Here is a 21,492-nt window from a genome sequence, read left to right as displayed (position 1 = left end):
TCAATGCAAAATGCAATTATTAGCGTCGTTCGTTTCACCTTAGCTGATTTTCATTTGACACCGCATGTCCATATTGCGCAAGTGATGTACCTGGCTGACGTTCGTGTGACAGACAGTTCACAAATAATAAAACTTTGAAATATCTCCAGGACGACAATTGCCTACCTTGTTTGAACATCAATAGAAAAATTTATAAATTTTAAAAATGTGGACGTCATGCCAATATCGGTACTCCTCGTGAATTATCTGGGAAATAATTAATGCCCCAACTGCCCTAATTTTGTTTAGAATTAATTTTAGAATTTTGTTACGCATGACGGACGATCGGACTGTCTTGACGAAACTGATGACACTGTATAATTGACATTATTAATGCGTTTGTTTGTCATCTGTGGGTTCTGTATACAATCTGTTGCTGAAGAACTCGGACCTTTCTTCTGCACTGGGTTTTTCAAGGATGTTTTGAAGAAATTGTTGGAAAGTTTTATCTGCTTTTGAACATTATGAGCGAAAACGTAGAAGATAGGAATTCAGAAGCGCTGGATCATCGGCCTAGGGACCAAACCGAGGACTCAGATCAAGTGAAAATAGAAATAACACCCCCAGAGGAGGAAGACAGACCCACGCGTAAACTGGTAGTGGTACCAGTAAAGGAGAAGAGGGTTTCTTACGCTGGCATACCCGCACTGGATGAAATTTCAGAAGATGGATCAACTACGTCATCGCGACATGACCGAAGTCGGAAGGTATCCTTGTTTTCCAGTCAGCTGACCCAACAGCAACATCGAAAGCTTTCTTGTGATCCCTTCTTGATTGTCAATCAAAGAAAGTACTCGGACATCTTAGCACCAAGCAGAAAATTTTCAGGTATTAACATTCCACCTCCTCTTGTTTTACCTAGCCGCAAAGTTTCTATTGAACCTTTAAATCTTCCTGGAGTTGCCAAGAAATATTCAGTGATTTCAATTGGCTCGGACTTCGACTCTCAGGAAACGTTTGAAACTCTTCCTCACGCGGACCACTACCGCCATGATCTCTATGATGTTGTAGGGGAACTTCGACAGCGGCCCACATTGGACGAACTTCGCGATGACGAACGGGTAAGCGTTAGATCTAAGACATTCCAGAGATTTAAATGGCCCTTTATTGTTATTGCTGTCGCCGGCTGATTTCTAAGACATGCTGAGGGGACATGGGAGAAAATTTCTACGGAAAATCGTAAAGTTTTACGAAAATCTTATTTGGTGTGAAGGCCTCAAGCGTATACTTATAAGTTTTTTCCATGGAATAATTGTTTTTTTACATTTTCTTTATTGCCAAAGAGTCTCAGATTTCATTTTTGTCATTCATAAAAAATGATTGTTTTCGAATAAATTGTGGTGCACGCAAGTTATATATAATGAAAAAAACGTTGACAATAATTTCGGGTCACCACATTTGGAAACCTTTATTGGTCTCTAAAAAGGCATTATAAACATAAAATATTGGGCTTAGACAGTTTGCATCTCATGAGACTCATCTCACATTGCATATCTGAATAACTTTCCTGTACTGAATAACTAATTTCTTTTTAGGTCAAATTTCAAATTAAAATAAGAGTACGCTGCAAAGTTTTGCTGGAAAAAAGAACTGCGTATAAACTATTTATTACTGTCTGTCTATAATTTGGTTGTCCCTTTACGAGTTTATGGTACCTTAAAATTCCACAGTTTTCGATTTTTAAACTCTTTTTTAATGAAATTACTGTATGGGGGATTTAAGAGAGCTTTTAATACCGATGAGAAAGGTAAATCGATTCTGTAGAATAATTGTTCCAAGGATCCAAAATTACACGTGCATGTTCTCCTTGTACCGACTTCGACGATAGCAAAGAGAAAGAAAACGAAGGAAATATAAAAAAGTGGCCAATTTAAGAGCAGAGGGCCATTAGTCCTGAACATCCCTACGGATGTCCTCATTATTGCTAACTCTGCTTTTAGTTCCATTATTATGCAGCGTTGGGATCATTTGGGCTGACAAAGGATGTTTTTCATTTTAAAAGCACAAATTCTAGATAAATTTTGGACCTTTTTTTTAATGTAAGAAATAATCAACATTTGATGGAAAAAAGTAACTTCTATTGAGCAGACTGCTTTAAGCTTATATTTGTATTAAAAAGTGATTAATATTAAAAATTACACCTTTCCGCATGCACCTTTAAAAATCCATGAAGATAAAGGTCAATCGCTCTCTTAATATCAATTTATGTTTTATAAAAATGTAATCGAAAAGGTAAATGTGATATAAAGATTGTCTACTGTGGTAATAATTCAGAATAATATGCTTAATTATTTATTGAACAGTTTAGAGGAAATGTACGATGAATATATTAAGGTCAGACGAGACGTTCCTCAAAATTTGTTTTGTATATCTTCGTAATGTACGAAAATTATTCAAAATTTTAATAACATTCTGATTTCTAAACCAGTTTCTAAACATTTTTAAAAAATCAAAACACAAAGATTTGAAATTGGAAAATTATTTTTCTTCCCCAAAGGATTATATAAGAAAAACTACCCCTTTCTTGCAGAAATGCCTCTTTTTTTGTGAGTAAACATGTTTAAGTAGCAATACTTCAATGACAAACTCTTAGAAAAATTTATCTATTATTAAGGAACGTCTCGTCTGTCCTTAAGTAAGGCCTGTTTTAGCTTTTGTTCCATTTTCCAACAAATTGTAATTTTGCAAATTTGCTCCGTATTTCGTCTATTAAATGCAATTGCATTTGATAAATTGCCGAGGCTACGTAGAGCTGAGAATTGTAAATGATGGATTACGGTATGTTCATGTGCATTTCCACACCGCGGGTGCCGATTGTCTGACCTATGACCGGTGTGGGTTGTCGCGCGTCATGTTGGTAAACAGGTGCTTTTTTTCTTTTTAATGAAATGCCTAATTCAATCGGTAAAATCCAGAAGTGTAGAATTATTTAATTCTTATTACGTCAATAACTATTAAACATTTTTCTAATTTTTTTAAAGTTTACTACATTATCTTCGAGCACATTGTAACACATTGTCGCGTTAAAATAAACATGCCAGGTTTAAGTATATCGTATCTTTTAATTTGGTCAATTGACAAAGGGCTCAGGCCATTGAGCCATAAAACTTGAACGGGCTCACTTGTGATCTCAGTTTTCCGCTTTTAATTCCTTTGTTGAAAGTGAGACTGAGATCCAAAGTGAGTTTATCTTAGTTTTTGTCCCCGGAGTCAGAATCTTACTAAAGATTTATTTGTATAATTTTGTGTGAGGTCTGTTGACAATGTGCCTCTCAGATCCTAACTACAATACTTGAACTCCCATGCGAAATGGATTTATCAAACAGACAATGAAATGGCGACATATTCTTAATAGTTTCTTTTAACTTATGATTATTTTTATTCTTTATGATGTTTTGACATTGTTATGAGTATTTATGTTGTTATTTACTATAGAAGTGTTAGAGCAAATGATTTATTTACACATCTGGACGTCAAGACGAGTATATTCTGTCTATTTTCCCCACGGAGATGAAGAATATGCGAGATGTTCCCCTCAGAAGATTTGAATTATTATTGTACATTGTCAGAGAGGCGATATTTCATCGTTAATAACTGACTGAGTTTCTTGTCCATGGCTTTCTTGCCCTGAAAAAATATTATATAAAATGAAATTTAAAAAAAAAATATTATACGAAATGAAATTAAAAAAAAAAACTAAGTTCTACTTCACCCCACTTTACTCCTAAAGCTTCATGATATATGGTTTTTCGAACTTTTCCTATCAACAAGGATCAATGGTTGTTAATTTAGTATGTACATTTAATGACTCAACTCTTAGTGAATTAGTGAATTCCAGGGGGCCGGATCTCCCTTCGACCCCCTCTTGATCTGACCATCTTATTATTCCAAATCTTTCCTCTGGGTAGGTGGAAAATTGTTTTTATTGTCAACAAAATATGTTTTGCCAAAATAGAAAAAAAAAATTCAGCCCATTTTATTGCTTCATAATTTCAATATTGTCATTCTTGATAAAGCTGTAACCTTCAACTATCAGAAGCACATGCAAAGAGTTGGCAATTAATCTTTTTTTTTATATTTTATTCATTGTATTAGTAAGGATACTTTATTGTTAACTTTAAAAAAAAAATAAAACTAATACGAAAAGAAAAAAGAAAAAAAAACCTAATACTCCTTTAATATTATTTAATGATATATAGGCCTATGATTTACAGGTCTGTAGCTTTTCTGACACATGCTTATTTTTTTCTCTCTTACCTTTTGTTTGTGTGTTCTCTCACAGGGGATGATATCTAGGACTATAATTATAATCCCTACACCAAATCGAAATTTAATCAATTTTTATTGTCTTGATTAAGGTGGTGGTCCGCTGTGAGCCTGTGTAAGTTAATTTCCTGATTGGATCGGCCGAGATTTAGTCTTCTTCCTGTGAAGATTAGAATAATGCTATTGACAAACGATGTATTTCTAGATTTCCAAACAAAACTAATGAAGTCAATGCAAAAATCAGTTTTTCCTGTGTGCATTTTATGGTCTCGTCCATTTTCAATGCTTCTGCAGAGAGTTAAATGGAATTCTTTTCTCAGAGTTATTATTTTCAAAAATATTGAAACTTTTTTCAGACCTACTAGTACCACTAACCTTTAATGATTCATCCCTCTAATACAGGAATAATTCACTCCTATTCTACATGCAGTTATGTGTATGTATTTTACAAACAAATGTTCTGAATGTTAAATGTTATAGTAACCAAAACAATTGGTGAACTAGAAGAAAACGCATCATTTCTTAAGGGCATTTTTTTTAAATGTTGTCCTAGAGGTATTGTATACACCTTGCTGTTAGTCATTTACCTGTTGCTCCAAGAACTTGTCAAGCATAAATGAATTGGCGAAAATAGAATTAGGAATTTTTTGAATGTTTAAAAGTTTCAGTCTGTGCTTTATGCATTCAACAATAACATTAAAAGAAAGAGTTGATTTATTCCTATAAAAAGGTGTTGCAAGTTACGAAAGTTCAATGTGTATTGTCTAACTTCATTTCATCAGGATAAATTTGCATTTTAATGTTTCAGTTTCAAAGTATAAAGCGACATTATTAGGTGCATGTTATACATTGTATCTTTGTAAACAGGGGCAAAAACGTAGTGACTGTCGAACAGTTGCCAGTTGTAAGAAAATAAATTTATTTTGCATAATTATACAGAATTTTTTACAAGATGCATAGTTGATAAATTATGCATAGTTGATAAATTATGTTTTGAAAACATCAGAACAGTAAAGGATGTAGAATTCTAAGGGAATTAAATATACCTTAGAATCCGAGGGGAAAAAGTCAACAAACTTCTTCCCTTAACTCATTTTCTCAGAATTTTTTTTTATGAAATTCATACTTTTAGGGTGACTTGCTAAGTACTACAGCATCTCTTTATACGTACATGTACAGTGTACTTACAGTGACCCTCTAATACTTTTCTTTCTTTCAAAATCTTTAGTGGATAAAATTAAGAAATAAAGATCTGCAGTGCATAAAATTACGAAAGAAAGACCTGCAGTGGAAAAAATTGTTAATCTTTGGTTTCCTCTAGTTTTGGTATAAAAAAAGAGTAGTTTACAATTTTCCTCTTAAGCAAATATTTACATTGTTGTTCTTCTTATAGAAATCAGAGCCTCGCACTCCTCTCACTCCCAAAAAGCTGTTTGAAGACGAGCTAGAAGATTCCTCCCCTCCACCCGTCCAGAAAAAGGAAGCCTCCGACGCCAATAAGTTCGGATGGATTCAGGGAGTGCTTGTAAGTCAAGGCTAATTTTTAATGTAGTGACACAGAAAATAGCTTTACTACGAAGATTGTCATCTTATGGCGAGCAATTATACACTTCTCTAATTCAGGCAAGACATATACAGTTTATACATAACACGGAATTAAGATTTTACATTACTTTTAAGTAATCTTAGCTTAATAATAGAGTGTGAAGTATCAAGTCAATCTCATCTATATCAATATAATGAAACTGCAAAAAAGCGACTTAAACTAACGCTGACACCAGAGATTTACCTAAATCACACTTATGAAATCTCATGAGTTTTTTTTTTCTTTGTGATTATGATTTTTTGTTTCATTCAACTTAACATTAGGGATTCCTCGGTTTATTCCCCGAACGTCTACTACCTATATATAAACAGTATAATTATCACACTCAATTAAGAGGCCCTCTGAGGGGCACAGGTAGAGTTTACCTGTGTTCCCTGTGTTATCTTGATTTAATAGTCTAAATCAAATATTCACATTATCTTGGCAAGTAAAAAGTATATATTTTTTTAAAATAGTACTTTGCATGAAAATACGGTTAACAGCACATCTAAGTATGATGTTAGGCACTTACAGTGTTTTAGTCTCAATAAATAAATAAAGATACAATCAGTGTGTTTGATTTTCTTAGGTATAATTAGGGTTGGATACCGTTAAGGATGAAACGGTATGATACCATACCTTGATGAATGAGAATCCGGGTTTATTTTAATGACAAATGTGCTTTCAATTATCACCGCTTATAACCAAACTTTCAATGTTATAATCTAAATTGTGTTAAATATATTCTATTTCTATAATTCAACCTTTTATTAAATGATGAACAAAACAAATTAATCTGAATCTTTATAGAATAAAAAATAATATAACAAACACCGCCGTCTTATTCTCTGCTAAATGACAGCTGATCGCTTCATCCGGTCGCCATTTTGCTTGGTATCACTAAACGACGAAAAATGAGAAATAAAGAGAGATGACATCACAAATTCGCAACGTTTTGCCTTTTTATAAATTGACAAATTCTATCAGTTTCTACTAATAAAACTGAAACAAGATTAATGTAAATATTTTTTAATACGTATTGGTTTTCCTCGAATATCGGCTGTAGAAAGGAAGTTTCTTACGTAGTACTGATTTTGTTAATTAGCCTACCCTTTCAATCCACAGAAAATTCTGTTTTAGCGAGTCTGGAATCTTTTTCAAAAAATAATTTTAAATTTATAACAATGTTTTAAAGATTAAGAAATACCGTTATCAGTACCGGTATTAAATGAAACGGTATTTTACCGGTATTTTTGAAGTAACTATTCGGTACGGTACTGGTACCGTGTACCGGTGTCCAACCCTAGGTATAATCAGTGTATTATTTTCTTTAGGTACGATCAGTTGTTTGATTTTCTTTAAGTACGATCAGTGTGTTTAATTTTCTTTGGGTACGATCAGTGTGTTTGATTTTTTTTTTTTTTTGGGTACGATCAGTGTGTTTGATTTTCTTTAGGTACGATCAGTTTGTTTAATTTTCTTTTGATACGGTAAGTTTGTTTAATTTTCTTTTAGTACGATCAGTGTGTTTTACTTTCTTTGGGTATGATAGATTTGTTTAATTTTCTTTAGCTACGATAAGTTTGTTTGATTAGTACTCACAATCGCTGTGCTTGATTCCCTCTAGGTGCGATGTCTTCTGAACATTTTCGGAGTGATGCTTTTCCTCCGTTTGACCTGGATAACGGGTCAGGCTGGGATAGGACTGACCACTGTCATCATTTGTCTATCTTCCCTGTTAACCACCATCACAACTCTGTCCATGTCTGCCATATGTACCAACGGAGAAGTCAAGGGAGGTAAGCTAAGGCCGATATACACATAACGGCTTTTGGCAGAATCGCTTAAGATATGAACCAGTCATTCAAAAGTGTAAACTACAGAATAATTAAAATTACTCGCTGAGTTAAAAACTATGACTTTTTTGTTCTTTGTAGGTGGAGCCTATTACATGATTTCAAGAAGTCTTGGACCAGAGTTTGGTGGTTCAATAGGAGTCGTATTTTCGTTGGCAAACGCAATAGGAGCTGCTATGTACATAGTCGGATTCGCAGAAACGGTTCAAGGACTTATGTTTGTAAGAAGCAAAGAGGAAAATTCTTTTGTTGTTTTTGAGTCATTTTAGTAAACTTTTTTTTTAATTTCATCATCATATACATGTTTGTTTTGACTTCATCTAATTGTTTATGTATGAAAGTCCCCTTCAATGTAGTCGGTATATTGAGCTATTTTCGTGAACATTACTTGAAGGATCACGGTGCACAGATAACTGGTCATGCATTGAATGATGTACGTATCATTGGATCCGCCACCAGCGTCCTATTGATAGCAATTGTTATTATTGGCATGGACTGGGAGGCAAAGGTAGAACCCTAAGAGAGATATATATATATATATATATATATATATATATATATATATATATATATATATATATATATATATATATATATATATATATATATATATAAATTCTGAATGAAGATGTTTCTGATGCTAATGTGTACAGTCATGCATTTTAAAAATCACAATTTTTTATCCATGTTCATCCGGGATCATTATTTTCATTAATATTGATTTTTCAATTATTATTTGAAATAAAGGCACACTGAAAGACGACAACCATTAATATCAATTGTTAGCCACTTATGACTAGAAAATTTATATAGGAACAAGGCATGGCTGAATGATTTCTAAACTTAAAATGCTTGTACGAAAATTGTAAATTTATATTTCTTTTTTTGAAAAAGTGAAATTTGGATATTAAAAGGGAAAATGTTTTCTTTTCTCAGGCTCAGGTTGGTCTGTTGGTAATCCTGACTATTTCCATCATTAATTATTTTGTGGGAACATTCATTCCACCAAAAGAAGAAAATCAGTGGAAAGGAATCATGGGATATAAAGGTATAAGTTGAAATATATTCATGCGAAATAAAGTTTACAACAATGAACAACTTATTCAAGAGAGACATTGTTTTAATTTTGTTCGTCGTTTCCTCTGTGTCCATATGTTAATTACAGGAATATAACCTAACCAGGTTTCTTGGAGGGTCCAAAAGGCTCTGAACCTGAATTTTTTAAAGGATTTAAGATGGGCATTGTTTCGAAGAATCATAATGCATTATTTTAGTAATTCTTTCATATGTTATTTTCAGAGTATTACGAGGGCCGTTCAAAAATTACGCGGACTGTGCTATTAATTACTCTTACAGACGTCATATAGTTATGAAATTTCACAGAAATATGTATCTTAAAGATTCCAATAAATTTTGGACAAAATTTCTGTATTTTAAAAAGATTGTACGAAAATAATCGTTATGTTGAAATCGCTGATGGAGAGGTACGGAGCACGACAAAAAAATTGACGCAAAAGCATGCAGAATCCAAAATTGAACTCATTATTTTTCTATAATTCTCGATATTTTTCGACAATTTTCTCAAATGTATCTTAAAATTGCTCTATTATTATGTATTTAGATTTCTGACGTGATACTTTAAGTACTAACAGAAATATAGTGATTTTTCTCTGATGGGATTCCCGTGAAAACGACTGTGAAAATGACGTCTCCTGAATTGACGGCGCACCACATCTTTGTTAAATTATGTGTAATGCTCGAGATATCGTGAATATAGATCCAAAATATGCATAATAAAAGATGTAGTAAACTAGGGTATTCGTGACATTCGTCCACAAATAGCAAATTGAAATTTTAGACCGTTACACCTCTGTAAAAAGGCTACGGGAAGAAGAATATCGACGAAAACTTCATCCGTATAAAGAACGTGATTGAGAGTCACCAATATCACACTATATCTAATAAATACCTGCAGTTTTTTTTGGTTTCAAAACAAAAAAGCATATTCTTTACTTATTTAATAGATTTGAAGCTTGATAAGAAATGGTGTTTTGATGTTGAATAGATAAGGTAACTCAAACTGTACAGGTACTCATGGGAAAATAATGAGAAAATGAAAGCTCCAACACATACTTTTTAATAATGCCTGTGACGTCAATGATATTGCTGCTCCGTGACTTAATGATATGTCCCGATAAATCACTCAAAATCGATACCAATTTACAACATTTTGATATGAAATTTTGAGGACCATATAAGTAAAGATTCTCTTATATTATGTGTGAAATTTTGCCCGATTATGACGTCAAATATTTTTTCTGTGCAACAAGTCCGCGTAATTTTTGAACGGCCCTCGTATATGGATTCATTTCATGTCAAAAACGATATTTCGGTCATTAAATTTTGTTCTAAATAGGGAATGGGGTTGTGACCGCACCCAACGCACCCTTCCTCCAACGGTTTTGTGGTTGTTCGACGGTATTCAGATAAAAAAGAATTCTAAGAAAAAATGAATTCCAGACGCTCAATATGTAATAAAATTGGCTACAGAAAGGTTAATCTATCGATTTTTTCAAGTTTAGAGCTTAATACATTCCATATCACGAAATGGACCGCAAAAAATTGCGTTTTCCGGCATTTTATTTATGTAACTGATCAAGTTTTGCCTCATTTAATCTGAAAAAAAATATTCAGGAATGAAGTTGAATTTTAAGGTTTAAGGTCAAACATAAAGTGCCAAAAGGTAAAAGGTTAAGTAGGGTCATTGTTTTAAGATTTTCTAATGGTCGTCGTTACTATAAATGTAAATCTAATACTTAAAATATTTTTGCACAACAACATAATGTAGATATTCTTTTGTAGCTGAAATTTTCTCTACAAACTTTGGTCCAGACTTTAAGGATGGCGAGACATTCTTCTCCGTTTTTGCCATATTTTTCCCGGCAGCTACCGGTATTTTGGCTGGGGCCAATATATCCGGGGACTTGAAAGTAAATGTCCTTTTTTTTAATCTGACCTTAATGAAATTAGTGTAACATGATATAATAGACAAGTTTATCTAGTTTTATTTTTGCATTGCCTGTTCTTTTAACATGTTCAGTTTTTATGATTATAAAAAAAGAATTAATTAAATTAACATTACAAATAAATCTAGGATCCCCAGGTCGCCATCCCAAAAGGGACAATTCTAGCCATCCTTATCACGACCTTTGTGTACCTGGGCATCGCGTGGACCAGTGGAGCTGTCATTGTCCGTGAGGCTGTTGGAGGTCAGGTTTTGGATGCTCTTTTTGATCCCTCTACAAACACTTCCCTGGCCCCTACCCTGGAACTGGTACAGGATTGTAAGAAATTTAATATGACTTGCGAAGGAGGATTATTACCTGACAAAGGGGTAAGCAGAAAAACATCATTTGAAGATTCTCTTATCAAGAAATATATTAGTAGTATGAAGAAGTAATATAATTACAAAAAGGATTAATATTGTATTCATTTAATATTTTTTCAGGCAATAGGCATAGCCTCTGCCTTTGAACCGCTCATTTTGGCAGGAATATTTTCTGCAACATTGTCCTCGGCACTTGCTAGTATGGTGGGAGCACCGAAGGTTTTCCAGGCATGTTTCATTTAATTGAAGTTCTTTGTTTAATTTGTGCATATTTATATCCATTGGATATTAAAACTGATTTACTTGTACATTTTTTTTCTTCAGGCATTAGGAAAGGACAGACTTTTTCCTCTTCTGCATTTCTTTGCTAAAGGTTACGGTCCGGGTGATGAACCGCGCCGGGGTTATATCTTGACTTTCTTTATTTGTGTAGCCATGGTGTGTATAGGTAGGTTAACTATTTGGAACTTGTCAGCTCTGCTATGGTTATAGCGGTTATCAATGATCATATGAGGAACATCACCTGTTTTTCTTTAATAAACCTGAGGTTCATTTAATATTTGTTACAAGTTTCTTCAATAAAAATATTTTTTTCAATTTTCGCTAGTTAAGGGTCTTTTCATATGTAGTTTAATTCTTATAAAACATATATGTAATAAATCACATACATTTCTTTTGATTGCAGGGGAACTGGATTTGATTGCGCCTATTATTTCAAACTTCTTCCTGATGGCTTATGTTCTGATTAACTACTCGTGTTTTGATGCTTCGTTAGCCGATTCACCTGGATTCAGACCCAGCTTTAAATATTATAACAAATGGATAAGCTTTGTTGGTTCCCTGCTTTGTTTAGCAGTAATGTTCTTAATAAACTGGTGGGCTGCCCTGATTACCTTTCTGGTTGTCGGAGCTCTTTACCTCTACGTCCGAACTAAAAAGCCAGGTAACTGTACAAAGTGCAATTATAGTTTCGATTATGAATTCAATTTGTTTTCTCTATCTAGTCACAATAAACTATTTTATACACTTAACAAAAAAATCATAGCTCCAAACAACTTTTAACCTTGATAAAGAGATATCTCTCTAACTTTAAGAGATATCTCTTTAGCTTATAAAGAAATATCTATTTAGCTTATAAAGAGATTTCTCTAAGTAAAAGAGATATCTCTCTTACAAAAAGAGATATCTCTTTTGTTTAAAGAGATATCTCTTTAAGGTATAAAGATATCTCTATTAGTCAAAAGATATCTCTATAAGCTAAAGAGATCTCTCTCTATGCTAGAGAGATATCTCTCTTATAGAACGAATTTTTTTTTTATTTCACGAATAAATAGTAAAAAGGCTTGCCATGAATAACTTTTGACTATGATCAATCGATTGGCTTGCGTGATAATTTATGACGCAAGCAACTCGATTAAACACATCATGAAATAAAAAAGAGATTAGACAGTTATTCCTTAGCTGACTGATTTTTTAACATCTTAGATGTGAACTGGGGATCCTCAACACAGGCCCATGTGTATCGAGACGCACTCCAAGGAACGCTTCGTCTTGTGAAAGTAGAAGAACACGTCAAGAATTTCAGGTATAATCTAATTAAAAAGGAAGAAGATAAGGTAAATTGGACATGGAGGATTTTCACAGATGTGTTGACGAAGCTCAGTTTTAATACCTTTTCAAATAAAGTGAAGTTGGACACGAATAACCCGTTCCCTCTACACGTAGTTATTAATCTGATAGAAAAGCTGAATTTTATCAGTTGTTCAGAAACATATGAATTAAATAATATAGATTCGTTACAAACCTATTATTTTTGTGTTGTGATATTGGTCTTGCATATTAACAGTTTCTGTTTACATTTACTAAAAATGAAGTGCAATCATTGCAATGCACATATATAATGTTCATTCATTCATTCTCCTCTATAGAATTTATTCTATGTTTTATTATTTTTACAAACTTTTTTATTTCTTTGATATTTTATTTAATGTGATTATTTAAAAGGATAGCTTTGAAGAATATTACTCAAAAACACCCTGTTATAGGTAATGCACATGTTAAATATGAAGGTCCTTTCTCGTCTTAATCCAAAGTTATAAGGAAAGATAACATTTTTAAAAGTAGGTCAGACTTCAAGGTCTAAGTCACAGGATAAAATAAGATAGTCTATTAAGAAAGGTATTGTCACAGGTAATATACATATTTAATATGAAAGTCCTACCTCTTCTCTTTCAACAGTTATAAACAATGTTAAGGAATGTGAAAATTTTTAAAAAGTAGGTCAAATTTCAAGGTCAAAGTGACGGGTTCAAAAGGTCTTGTCCCAGGTAATGTACGTGCGAAAAGTAAAAGTCTCATCTCTTCTCTTTCGAAAGTTATGACGAAAGTTAAATTTTTTGTCTGACGATCTGACTGACTGACACACGGACGAATGAGATTTAATGTCTTCCCATTTTTGCGATTATAATTATACTTTTCTCTACACAATTAAACCTAAGTTCAAAATTACATCTATTTTGATGAAATTGTGCCTATCTTCAAAATCAATTAAAGATTCAATTTATACCTATCTTCAATTCATTTGAAAATTGGTATAATTGATTGTAAGATCGGTATTATAGATTTTAAGATATATTCAACTGATTTGAAGATCCTCAATTAATTGTACCCATCTTTATATATTTCAACATATCTCCAAATGAATTAAAGATACATCTAACTAAACCTATAGGTTCAAAGAAATGACACCAGTGTACGTCCTATCTTTGATGTGATTATACCTACCTACAAATCCACTGTATATATATCTTCGAATGAATTAAAACTAGGTATACCAGGTAATTAAATTAAACACATCTTTAACTTATTTAAAGATTGGAATAATTTATTTGAAGATAGGTGCAATTGATTTGAAGATAGATAAATTACGTACAGTGAATTGCAGATTCAATTATTTGAATATATGTTAATTTGGCATGTTATAATTATTTCCTTCTTTAATCAATCTATGGATTAGAGAGATATACCTAATAGCTAGATCTGAATTGAACAGATTTGAATATATATGTAATGTTTTCTCAGACCACAGATTCTGGTTTTATCGGGCTATCCAAGGAACAGACCCGCTTTAGTGGATTTTGCTGCAAACATTACAAAGAAGCAAAGTCTATTAATCACTGGCCACGTGTTCACTGTGAGTACACAAAATGATAGCGATTTTGGAGTCTTGGTTTGGTAAAATTGAGTCTTTCACTGAATTATATGTGTTCAAAAGATATTACATTCGTTGTTTTTATTATATAGGGAGACATGTCAGATCACGTGAAGAATGTACGATCACATGGTGCCTATAAATGGTTTGAAAGTAGGAAAATTAAAGCATTTTATAACGCTGTAGTAACACCGACGCTGCGAATCGGAACTCAAGTTCTCCTACAGGTATTAGGAAACCTCATATTCTCCAAAGAATCGAAATGTCAATAAACTTTTTACATTCTTGATGCTTTTAGTTATAACAGTTTTTACTTGTAAATATTTTAGTTCCTTTGCAAAAAACATCATAATCTACGAAATATTTGGTCTTTTTATTCCTAGGCCTTGGGCATCGGCAAGCTCCGACCAAACACATTATTCCTTGGGTACAAGTCTGACTGGCAGAAGGCCGAACCTGAGGAATTAGAGGATTACTTTAATATTATACAGTGTGTCTAACTTATTATTTTTTTTTAAATGTTCAAAATCAGCTTTCACTAGATATATCCAAAAACTCTGAAAAATTTGCCACAATTTTACTTACGAGTGAATATTAAAACTTTTCCTAGAATCAATTTAAAGCCAAAGTCTACATGCATCAGTCTTCAAAATATTAGTACCTAAACGTGTTTTTATAATGCAAAACTCATTTTTAACATTTTCAGGGATGCATTTGATCTGAAATATGGGGTGGGTATATTGAGAATTCCCGGAGGCTTTGACATCCATAAAATTCCTGATGAAAGTGAAGTAGATGATGACCCTGATCTTACAGAGAACGTCGATAATTCTGATGACGACGAAGGTAGATACTGAATGGTTTCTGTGTTAATTTGGGGTTGTCACTGGGGATAAGACGACTGAAACAAGCAACCGTTCATATGAAAACCCTGATAAAGATGCTCATAATGGAATCATCATGTGCTCATTTACCTCAAAAAGTAGAAATTTTATATTGTTTTTTTTTAAATTTTTCGTCCTTCTCAATATGTAAGCAAACCTTTTACTAAATTGGAATTGGGGGACTTTGAGAGATCTCTTTTGTAGACCATATTTCTTAAAAACACAGTTTTACATGTCCAACTGTTCGAAATTAAGGTAGGACACAATAGATAGGCCAAATTTTTCCTCAAATTTAATTTTTCTGAAATTTTGATATTTTGTTCTAGGATACAAAATTTCTCTTTATATATGATATGAAAGAAATTCAACCACACATTTTTTGCCCACATTATCTGAAATATGGCCTATCAGACCCCTGTAAGAAGATTGTGAAATCAGACATTCGACTTGAGAATGCGCCTTATTTTAGAATTATCAATTGATCTATTGCAAATTTGAGTAATACTTTTAATAAAGATAACCTTTCTGTTACTTTAAATCAGTACGTCATATTGATAATGGAAAGTTTGAATAAAATATGAAGTAAAAATAGAACATACATAGCGTCGGAATTGAAAATTTGTATGTAAATATCCGACAGTTAAAGTTTTCTTGAGAAAAAAATGTATAATTCAATTTTTACAAAAAATCAACAGAATGATTCAAATGGGTCCTAGAATAAAATGTGTAAAAACAAAGGAAATTGAACCAGTGATTTAAGATACTTTGGCGATTAAAGAAATTTCAATAGCAAAAAAACTAAAAGATACAGTAGATGATGTCCCAATATTTGACCTTTGACCTCTTGATATGACCTTGACCTTTGTAGACTCCTTATATATGTGTCCAAATGTCAGCCCTCAACTATATATGGAACAAAAGTTACACTGCATTTTATATCAGACTGTTACATGCTTGTTTATTGCACTTAGATTGCGTAAACACATTCCAAAATGTAAGCTCTCAAGTGACCAATATATAGGATTCTCTGATTTTTTCACAAAACATGATGCAAACATGCCAAAACTTATTATTTTTCTTACAGGGATCATTCATTGTTGTAAATATAGTAATATTATTCTTTTGTTCTCCAGTACTTTTTAAGAAATGGGTTAAAATAGAATCCACGGGTGTTTTGTCCCACCTTAAATAACATTTATGTATTACATTGATTTCCTTCCCTCAAAAGTGATGCCTGTCTGTCCGTGCCCTTTTGCAATTATAAAAGTGAACATGACAGCTAGAGCATTTGACTTTATAGTTCCATAAATTTGATTTTATTGAAACACATAAACTCACCAATTTGGCCTCTTTTATCAATCATTCATCAGAGTTAATATGAAGAAGTAAACTTTTTTTTAAAAGGACACGTATATTCCATAACTATATTAAAGCAGAGAAAGAAATTTCTTAAATTACAAAGAAATCTCAATCTACTTGAAGGTTAAAATTTCTTAAATTACAAAGAAATCTAAATCTACTTGAGGGTTAATTTAAAACTTTGTGATTGAAGGTTCCTCATTTAATATTTCTTAAAATATATATTTTTAAAAAAATATATAATACAAGTTATGTTTTGAAAAGTGAACGCAATGTTAATACATGTATGTGTTGAATAATGATTTTTGATAAAATGCCAAGTTATGAGGATTGCTTTGACTTGTGTCACGTCTTGATCTCTGCCATAGTTTCTTTTTCATTTAAGATGAATTTGATGAGTCAACAGGCCAGAGGTCTCCTTCTTCACACCCCGATGAAAGGAAATCATCTGGTGGTTCTTACAAGTAAGTGACTTGTTTTAACGCTTACTGGGTCCTAATTAGCAGTCCTAAAACGTACAGTACAATGCAAAGTGCTGAAGTAATGTTTCTAGTGAATCTTATGAGATAGTCTTTATTATGAAGAACCTGATAATTTATTGTTCTGCTTTTTAGTCAATATTGAACGTTTCAAAGATTATAACATGGATAAAGAAAATAAGATAAAAGCTTTCTTGTAGCAAGAAAATTAGGGTATGATAGTCTTTACTACGATTACTAAACCCCACTCAATCAAAAAACGATTATATTATACCTGCACAAGCTTTGAAAATGCGTTTACTAATAACGAATACTTTAATAGCTTCAAAGATAGTTCAAAAAATGTTGGTGGAATAAAACTGAAACGTTTGAACACTGTGGAGGAAGGATCTGAAAACCTAGGATACATACCTGACGCTCCAAATGGTAACATGAAGGAGGACCGACCCAAACTTAGTACCCTCTTATCAACTGAATCTACAGCCCCATTGACCTCCAGATTTCAAGAGGTTCAGCATGGCAGCATTGATGTCTGGTGGCTCTTTGATGATGGAGGTAAGAATTTATGTGTTTAAATATGGTTATTTCTCAATTTGAGTACAGTTATCACAAAGAAAAAGTGGCAAGGTAATTATAACAATAGTGCAAAGCTGACTTAATACAGGGTTCTTAAAATCCTTGAAGTGTTAACTTATTTGAAGCTTGCTTAAGTTTAAAAATTGGTTGACATCTACACATTGCTTTCTGTATCGAACTGTTGAGATATATAAACACCACAGTGTAATAAATAAAGGAATTTGAAAATTTTGTTCGTATTTTTACTTTGGTTGAGTTTTCTGCTATATTTCTAGTCGAAAAATGCATGAAATTTACTTTTGTTAATTGATAAAAGTTCATCGTTATTTCTGAATGTTTAAATAAAAGCTAAATCCAGAGTTTTATTCTTCTATATAAGTTTGGGGAGAAAATGTTGCCTCAGTGGTGTTCTTTCGCGTTACTGAGTCTCCAAGGAAAATACTGTTTTTATATTTTCAAAATTTATCCAGTTTAAACCCTCAAATGCCTTTGAAAAAAAAATATATGCATATATTTTTAATATAATTGTTTTAAAAAGGAAATCATTATCTTGATAAACACAAAATCGTACATTTCAGATGGATTATTGTATAAGAATTAGTTTATATATAAGCTTTATCCACAGTGTCGCTTATTGAGTTAAGATGTAAACTTGAGGTAAAGTCAAATACTTTCTCAGATATCGCTATCCACAACAATGCTACACTCTGTAACATACCAGATGTTTTACTAGTGGTTATTTTGGTTAATCATCTCTGCTGTTTAATGGAACATTATGGAGTGAATTAAAAGGAACAATAAAATATTTACGAGGTTTTAATATTTATTGATGGACTTTCTACACAAGAGGCCCAGGGGCCACAGCACTCACCTGAACACACCGGCTAGGAAAAAGCAAATATCAGATCAGAAATGAAAGTTTACTGAGGTTGGAGAGGGGGGCTTAAGTTTTAACCCCTAGGGGGTCATGATTTGAACAAACTAGAATCTACACTACCTGAGGATGATTCCATATAAATATCACTAATCATGGCTTTGAAGTACCTGAAAACGAGATTTTAAAAGATTTCCCTATATCTTCTTATGAAAAACTTTGATCGACCATTTTGGCCCCACCCTACCCCGGGGGTCATGATTTGAACAAATTTGAATCTAAACTACCTGAAGATGATTTCACATAAGTTTTATCTTTTCTGTCTCAATGGTTCTTGAGAAGAAGATTTTTAAAGATTTTTTGCTATATATTCCTTTGTAAAACTTTTAACGGCCATTATGGCCCCAACCTAGCCCCAGGGATCATGATTTGAACAAACTTGAATTTACATTACCTGAGGATGATTCCACATTAGTTTCATCTTTCCTGGCCCAGTAGTTCTTGAGAAGAAGATTTTTAAAAGATTTTTCCTATATATTCCTATGCAAAACTTTTAACGGCCATTTTGGCCCCACCCTAGCCCCGGGGGTCATGATTTAAACAAATTTGAATCTACACTACCTGAGGATAATGTCACATGAGTATATATTCCTTTGTATTTTTCCTGTCTAAACAAATTTGATTACTAGAATAAGATTTTTAAAGATTTTTCCTATATATTCCTATGTAAAACTTTGATCGGCCATTTTGGCCCCACCCTACCCCTGGGGGTCATGATTTGAACAAATTGAATCTACAATACCTGAGAATGATTCCACATGAGTTTCATCTTTCCTGGCCCAGTTTTTCTTGAGAAGAAGATTTTTTAAAATGCCATTAATTTTTCTCTAATTCATAATTATCTCCCCTTGGAAAAGGGCGCGATCTACATTTGACCAAACTTGAATGCCCCTCACCTAAGGATACTTTGAGCCAAGTTTGGTTGAAATTGGCCCGGTGGTTCTTGAGAAAAAATGAAAATGTGAAAAGTTTACAACGACTACAACGACAGACAACGGACAAATTTTGATCAGAAAAGATCACTTGAGCCTTCGGCTCAGGTGAGCTAAAAAGGGAATATAAAGTGACATAAAGGGCTGGAATGATCAGAGAAGAGGAGACACCTTTTTTGTTAAAAAAAAAAGAAAAGAAAGAAGAAATATAGTGATGCTACTGATGCCATTTGGTTGTTTTGATTGTAGGATTAACATTACTCATACCATACATTTTATCCAAAAGAAAAGTTTGGAAAAATTGCAAACTGAGAATTTTCTGTGCCGGAACAAAGAAGGGGAATCAATACCAGGATGAAGTCAGGTATTTCTATGGCATCATTAAATTACTTTACACTTTAATTCAAAAAAAATTTACCGGGATAAGACAAACATTTCTAGGGCGTCATGTAATAATATTACATACAAATGTGAAAAAAAAAATCAGGATGAAATCGGTTTTCTAATTGAAAATGTTATTTTTTTCTGAATACTCATAACTAACCTGTTTATAGAAATTTTTAATGTTTTTCAGAATGTCATCTTTGCTGGCAAAGTTTAGAATTGAATATTCTCAGCTAACTGTAATACCAGATTTATGGAAAAAGCCTTCTCTTACAATGTAAGTTAAACTTATTCACTTTTGACTTGCAGAAAGTATCTTCATTAAAGTTACACAATTTTGTTAACATTGTTAATTCCTGCTAATAAAATAGCACGCGTGAGATATATCCACAGAAAACAGGGATAATTCATTAATTATTATTACTATATATACTGGTACCAATTTTGTAGATTATATTGGTTGTCTTTTCTTTCATTTGTGTGCAGTTCATTTACAGAAAATGCTTTTTGCTTTTTCAGGTACAAGGACTTTGAAAGTATAATTCACCAGCAGCGAATCAGGCCTCACGAATCTCCAGATGATTATCCTTGGAAGATTTCTGATGGTGACCTCCTGGCAAATAAACAAAAGGTATTACTTATTTTTAAAAAATAAAGTCAAAGATTTATAAATATTTTACGTGATTTTTGATTTTTTCTTTGAGCCCAATACGAGCAGTATGTTTTTTCCAGTAGTAAAACGTACTTTAAATTGTCAGTAGAAATCATTACATTATACTGTACAATTATTTTATTTCAAGGCAGATATGTTACAAAATAGAGTTCCGAAACCTGTTAATTCTGTTGATTGCATTTCGATTTCAAATTGTAGTAGTTAACATACACATTCTTATGAGATGCATTTGTCAGCACATTGATTTGATTTCTATGGAGTCTTTAAACATAATGCCCAGACGTCAATTTGAGATTTTTTTTTTACAACAGATTTGTAAACATATTTAGTATTTCATTTTGTAGATCTACCGAAATATCAAATTAAAGGAACAGCTACTAATTCATTCTCCAGAGGCATCACTAATAGTCATGTGAGTATAACTATGATTTTCTCATTAACAGATATTATCTTCATTCCGAAAATAAATAAGTAATAATAAAGAAAAAATTCCTGCATCATAATGTTTTATTTTTCCCCGTTAGGACGCTTCCTGTTCCTAAACGAGAGGCGTGTCCAGCCACGCTATACATGGGTTGGTTAGAAATGTTATCACAGGGACTGCCGCCAATGCTCTTTTTAAGAGGAAATCAAGAAAACGTGCTCACCTATTATTCATAAATTTAATGTACAAAGGGTATTGACATTTAGAACTTGTAGTAAGAAATTGGATGTTTATAAGTAATTAGTTATGCTTATATATATACATATACTTGATGCTACTCAAAACAATTGTACTGTTGTTGTCAAATTGTTTTATTTTGCACATAACCGCCTTAAAAAACTCAGTGATAGCTGTCTTAGAAGAAAATTACAAACGCACATATCTTAACCAATAAAAACAATAAATTTGACAATTGTATTATTCATACATATAATCTGACATG

General features: G+C 32.6%; 1 protein-coding gene across 1 annotated transcript; it reads left to right on the top strand.

Annotated features, from left to right (window-relative positions):
- The first annotated feature begins 361 nt into the window (after positions 1 to 361).
- On the top strand, positions 362 to 21,462 carry LOC134276197 (solute carrier family 12 member 3-like). The gene is made up of 23 exons (XM_062758476.1): positions 362 to 1,100; positions 5,699 to 5,830; positions 7,518 to 7,689; positions 7,828 to 7,967; positions 8,141 to 8,254; positions 8,683 to 8,794; positions 10,609 to 10,736; positions 10,901 to 11,140; positions 11,255 to 11,362; positions 11,459 to 11,582; positions 11,820 to 12,077; positions 12,620 to 12,719; positions 14,216 to 14,327; positions 14,438 to 14,572; positions 14,729 to 14,835; positions 15,052 to 15,191; positions 16,974 to 17,052; positions 17,390 to 17,622; positions 19,759 to 19,873; positions 20,084 to 20,170; positions 20,413 to 20,524; positions 20,911 to 20,978; positions 21,091 to 21,462. The coding sequence occupies exons 1-23, from the start codon at positions 504 to 506 to the stop codon at positions 21,224 to 21,226; spliced, it is 3,549 nt and encodes a 1,182-aa protein (XP_062614460.1). The 5' UTR covers positions 362 to 503; the 3' UTR covers positions 21,227 to 21,462.
- The last annotated feature ends 30 nt before the right edge of the window (positions 21,463 to 21,492 follow it).

The sequence above is a fragment of the Saccostrea cucullata genome, unplaced genomic scaffold (assembly GCF_032062105.1).
Source record: "Saccostrea cucullata isolate Sc308-1 unplaced genomic scaffold, CSIRO_AGI_Scuc_v1 ctg151, whole genome shotgun sequence".
NCBI lineage: Eukaryota > Metazoa > Mollusca > Bivalvia > Ostreida > Ostreidae > Saccostrea > Saccostrea cuccullata.
The sequence above is the reverse complement of the archived record's forward strand: the minus strand, read 5'-3'. Positions and strand labels throughout refer to the sequence as shown.